This window comes from Penaeus japonicus, unplaced genomic scaffold, assembly GCF_977035675.1.
Source record: "Penaeus japonicus unplaced genomic scaffold, GWHDUDI00000001_assembly GWHDUDI00000020, whole genome shotgun sequence".
In the NCBI taxonomy this organism is placed as follows: Eukaryota; Metazoa; Arthropoda; class Malacostraca; order Decapoda; family Penaeidae; genus Penaeus; species Penaeus japonicus.
The window spans coordinates 35,270,499-35,275,498 of record NW_028234422.1 but is presented as its reverse complement, the minus strand read 5'-3'; the positions used below and the strand labels follow the sequence as shown (position 1 = coordinate 35,275,498).

Sequence of the window (5,000 nt, the reverse complement as noted above, 5' to 3'; positions counted from 1 at the left end):
GGCGCCTTCCTCGCCTCTCCCCAGAGCGACTCTCTCGCCGGTAGTCCTGGGGAGGATCAGCACACAGATAGGCACGACGCCATGCAGGAGCAGCAGCAACAGCACCTCCGGGCTATGCTTGGCACCAGTGGGCAGCTGGCGTATTATGGTCTTCGCCTGGCTCCGCCGCCGCCACACGTAACGACGAATGCTGTGTCGACTGGCATCTGCTCAACGACCTTCGGGGGGATGAGAGCTCCGAACGCCGTGCCTTCAGTGCGGCCTGCACTCTATCTCCCTGTGCAGGCCTATCAACATCCGTCTTCCACGGTGCCTTCTATTACAGGAGCTGTTGCTAGCACTGTGACCGCCGCTGCGTCCTCCATCCTCACCACGTCTAACACGCACTGCCGCGTCGCCAGTTCCATGTCCAGCAGTGTAGACAGCAGCACGTCGAAGAGTCCAACGCTGAGCAAGAGCGAAAGCAAGATCAGTACCTGCAGCCAGGAGGGCAGAGTAATCCCCAGTCAGGAAGATGGAACTATGCACTCTCAGGAGGACGGAAGCAGCCGCAGTCAGGAAGGAGGAAATATGCAGATCCAAGACGAAAGAAGCGTCTCCTCTCAGGAAGGCAGCGGATGTGGCCGGAGTCAAGAAGGTGGGGGCATCCGGAAGTCCCCCCCGCCTCCCTCACGAATGGTTACTCGTAGCCAAACGGCCGCAGGACGAACTACAAGCAATCTGGAGGTCGAAGAGCGTGTGTCTAATGTGCGAGGCAAAGGGCACAAGCGCTCCCGCTCTTGCAGCAGCGAGCGCGAAGTGGTAAGTCCCCGGAAGGTGTGCCGCGAGCCCACCAGCAGCGCCTCTGTCGGCTTCGATGACTTCGCTTTCTCAAAGAACCCAGCCGGAGCTGGCATCGAGTTCGGGGCTGTTTGCACCGACTGTGGCGCCGTGGCTGTAACGGGCGCAGGTTGGACTGCACATCAAGCCGCTCACCGCGGGGAAGGGGCCGCCTGCAGCTTCTGCACTCAGGTGTTCCTCAGCAACCATGGTCGTGACGCCCACCAACAACTACACAGGGAGGGACACACACGAGATGTGGACGACTACTGCGAATGCGGGCTTTGCGGCGGATCCTTCATCGCTGTCATGTATCTGGAGTTGCATCTGCTGGAGCTGCACGGCCGCGACGCTCTCTACGACCCTCGCTCGCTACACCTTGGCCCGACGACTTCAGCGGAGCCCACCTGCCCTCCAGAGGACGAGAGCGGCCGTCAGCTGTTCCGCTGCGGCGTCTGCCACTCGCTCTTCACCTTCAGCCTCAATCTTGATTGCCATATGGCACTCCACTCAGACGTATCTTACGCCTGCGCCCTTTGCGACGCAGTCTTCCCTGCTCTCGACCCGTTGGTCACGCACTCGAAAGCCCACAGGTTCGCCGGCATTGCGCCGCCCCCTGCACCAGGCATGGCAGTTCATGTGTCCTCCCCGCAGGTGCCCGCCCGACGCCATCCCCCGCCGCAGCGCCATGTCCTACCGCCTACTGCGCCGCCACCCATGAATGTGTGGGGGACACAGCCAATGAGGGCGGCTCACCACCCTCCAACCGTCCCTCCAGCACAGCCCATGACTTCTCCCATTGGTGTGCCTATGAACCCTACCATGAACCCCGCCATGAATTCCGCCATGACGCCTGCCATGTTGAACTACTGTATGATGATGTCGCTTTGGGGCGGGGACAAAGCCCCCGCGACTTCAGAGCCGGGAGTCTGGCCCAACTATTTTAACCCTGCTATGGCTAATGTATTCAATTACTTCAACCCATACCTTCTCAACAACAATAACAACAACAACAATAATAATAATAATAGCACGCCCAATAATAACAACCCGAACAACAGTACTAAAGGGGCCTTGGGTTGTGGTATGCGCAAGGACGGTGGCGAAGTAGTGGCGGGGACGCTTGGGAGGGAGGACGCTGCGGTGGATGGGTCTGTCTGAGTGCTTGGACTTCAAAAGAGGCAGTAAAATTACGCCAGGAACTCGCGGCGAACTCCTTACATTTTTAGTATCCGGGGTAATCACAAAGGCAGCAATTTCGATTGAATTACTGTTGGAATGATATACACTTGATAACATGATTACATTTCTGTGAACCGTAACCAGTTAGTACCGAGCTGCAGCTAACCTTAGTGCTGCTGCTGTCTATTGTAAATACTGCCTTTGTGATTCTTTGTCATGACGATGTTATTTTCATTCAGCATAGTGATGACTATCAAATGTCTTTTTAATGAAGCGTATCTTTGTTTTACAGTTGATCTCAATACCGGTGTCGTCGGAACCGTTACAGTGAACAGAAGCAATGTGCCTGTAAAATAGTTTTTGGTGAATGTTCGAGTTATATATTTTTAAAATGTTTGAACTTATAAGGACATCATTAATACTTTTGATAACGGAACTTCTACCGGTAACAAACCTACTACTTAAACACTGAAATTGAGTCATTATTGCAGCTGTAGATGCGCCTCATTATATATTTAGCAAATGAAATGAAAGCAGTGGTAGCATAAGTGTGCTGCTTTGATAATTCAGTTGTTTCTGTTATGATTTTGTTGTGTATATATAGTTGTATATGAATATTAGCTTGTAATATTGTTATGAAAATAGTCCTATGACCAATACGACTTTCTCAAGAGTAATTATACATTGTTAATGTTTTCATTTGTTTTGTTCAGTGAATAAGATTTTATAGTTTGGGCTTAAGATTTGGGTTTCATTCTGATTTATAATTGCTTAATATGACTAAAGAATATCCATGAGTTAATTTGGACAATGATGTATTCTATACTGCTTCAGAAACCAACAAACGAACTGTGATTTTCAGTTTAAAAATGTGATATTTCTTTTTTAGATTAGCGATGACTTTAGAAGATGGTTGAATAAGATTATATATGAATAAAGTAATTGACAGGAACTACACATGACCTGAGAGATTTTGATTCATAGGTATTTTTATCTAAGGACGCAATTAAGTTAATCGGAACGATGTAAGAATAATAATTTTCTTTTCTATAACATTTAAATATTCATTGTGCTTCTTATGACACTCTTATTAAATCATACAAGTGTGAACATTTTTATTTGTTTTAACCTTCCAATCAGTTCATTAATCTGTCTGTTATTGGTTTTGTATTTCAAATATGAAAGACAACTGTTATATGTTTACACTGATAAATTCTGTGTGTCCGTACATGTGCTTGTGCCTGTCTATCTGCTTGTGAATATATTCTGTGTTTCCATTTGTATGGCTATCTCTTTATCAAAGTATATGCATTGTGTGTGTGTGTGTGTGTGTGTGTGTGTGTGTGTGTGTGTGTGTGTGTGTGTGTGTGTGTGTGTTCATCCATTTTGTATGGTTTGCCTTTCTTATGTGTGTTTTTCAAGGTTAACTAGTCAACACAATTATCGTGTTTTTTTCATCTTGTATAAAAACATACAAGAATGCACTGCATACAAAATAACCTTAGTGCTGCCAACTGCAACTTTTAGGCTTCAAGATGTTTGAAATGCCGAACAAATTTTCTTTGTTATATTGTATAGGAGCTCGAGTTTCTAGATTGCCTGTTCACACAGTCAGGCTTTGGGATACCTACATGCGAGAGTAAGCGTACAGCTGAAAATAAAACTGATATACGCAGGTAGTCACCTTGCACGATATACAGTGATGCAAATAACCATATCTTAAAACATTACCCGGAGAGCCCTGTGAGTCGGAGAAGAAAACTCATGAAAGAGACACGAGATATATTTTGAGTACTACCACAGGCTCGTGTCACGAAGCAACTTTGGATGAGGATAGAAAGAGGGCGACATAAATTATCAGATAAAAACAATACTTGATTTTGTTGTTAAAGGGTATTGCTATTCGGAAGTTCCTCTAGCGGACCTCATCAACCCTACTTTCCTTAATCGATTTCTAAACATTTTACAATCTTAAATTCCAAAAGACTAAAATCCCATTATTTTAATCTTTACTTTGATAGCTTGAAAATACGAACATACTCTACCCCTTGAAAATATAAATATGATGGATATTCTTTTGCATATGGAAGTATAGACTGATATCTTAAAGTGGATTTTTTTTTAGCCATCTTGCATGTTAATAAGCTTAAGGGCCCAAAAAATGTACGCCGATATGGCCTATCGCTATCATCCCATTCTCTTTACCTGTCAATCATTTTCTGTCTCTCTGCCTCTGCTTTTCTCTCTCTTTCTATTTCTATATCTCAATCATTTCATCCTTCTCTTCCTTTGGAAAACTTTTATACACTATACTGAGAGGGGAGGCTTCTTCCTTCGCTGGCTGATTCCATTTTGGGTGAAGTTATAACGCTTGCCGTACATGGGAACCCGTACTGCTGCACCCTGCAACTATTAACCTAAACATTTGGTCCCCTATTCCGACTGGATGGATAGTTTGGTCCTGACCCGGGTAATTAAACTTTACTGACTTGTCTACAAGGTCCACGGTCAACATAGAGAGAGAGAGAGAGAGAGAGAGAGAGAGAGAGAGAGAGAGAGAGAGAGAGAGAGAGAGAGAGAGAGAGAGAGAGAGAGAGAGAGAGAGAGAGAGAGAGAGGTAACGGATACTCTGCTCTATTACCTTATAAAACAATATAAATATATCTAAGGATTATTGCCAGAGGGTATCATGTGGTTTCATTGTGGGTATGCCAAAAAATCAAGTCCTTTATGGAACCATGGAGGGATGTAGTTGTGGTGCATCTAAGAATAGCCATACAAACTCTCCAACTATAAGTGAGGATGGTAAAAGAAAGACCATACATTGCGGCTTCTATCTACCTATCTCTAAATGATCTTAGGGTAGGCTGCACTTAGCACCAGAGCTAAGGTGGCTTCTTTGGCTTGCCTCTCAGCTGGGGGTGGTACTGCTTGCAACCCTCCTCGCATACTCTTACCCATTGCACTTATCCATTGATTGATGAATTGATGAACCCCCT

At 45.7% G+C, this 5,000-nt stretch overlaps 1 protein-coding gene across 2 annotated transcripts in view; it reads left to right on the top strand.

Annotated features, from left to right (window-relative positions):
- Positions 1 to 3,111, top strand: part of LOC147469684 (uncharacterized) — a 10,897-nt gene extending 7,786 nt beyond the window's left edge. For both annotated transcript variants that reach the window (XM_086548359.1, XM_086548360.1), the window contains exon 2: positions 1 to 3,111. This exon is cut by the window's left edge and continues 150 nt beyond it. In XM_086548359.1, the coding sequence (XP_086404485.1) occupies positions 1 to 1,980 (1,980 nt within the window). In that variant the 3' untranslated portion in view covers positions 1,981 to 3,111.
- The last annotated feature ends 1,889 nt before the right edge of the window (positions 3,112 to 5,000 follow it).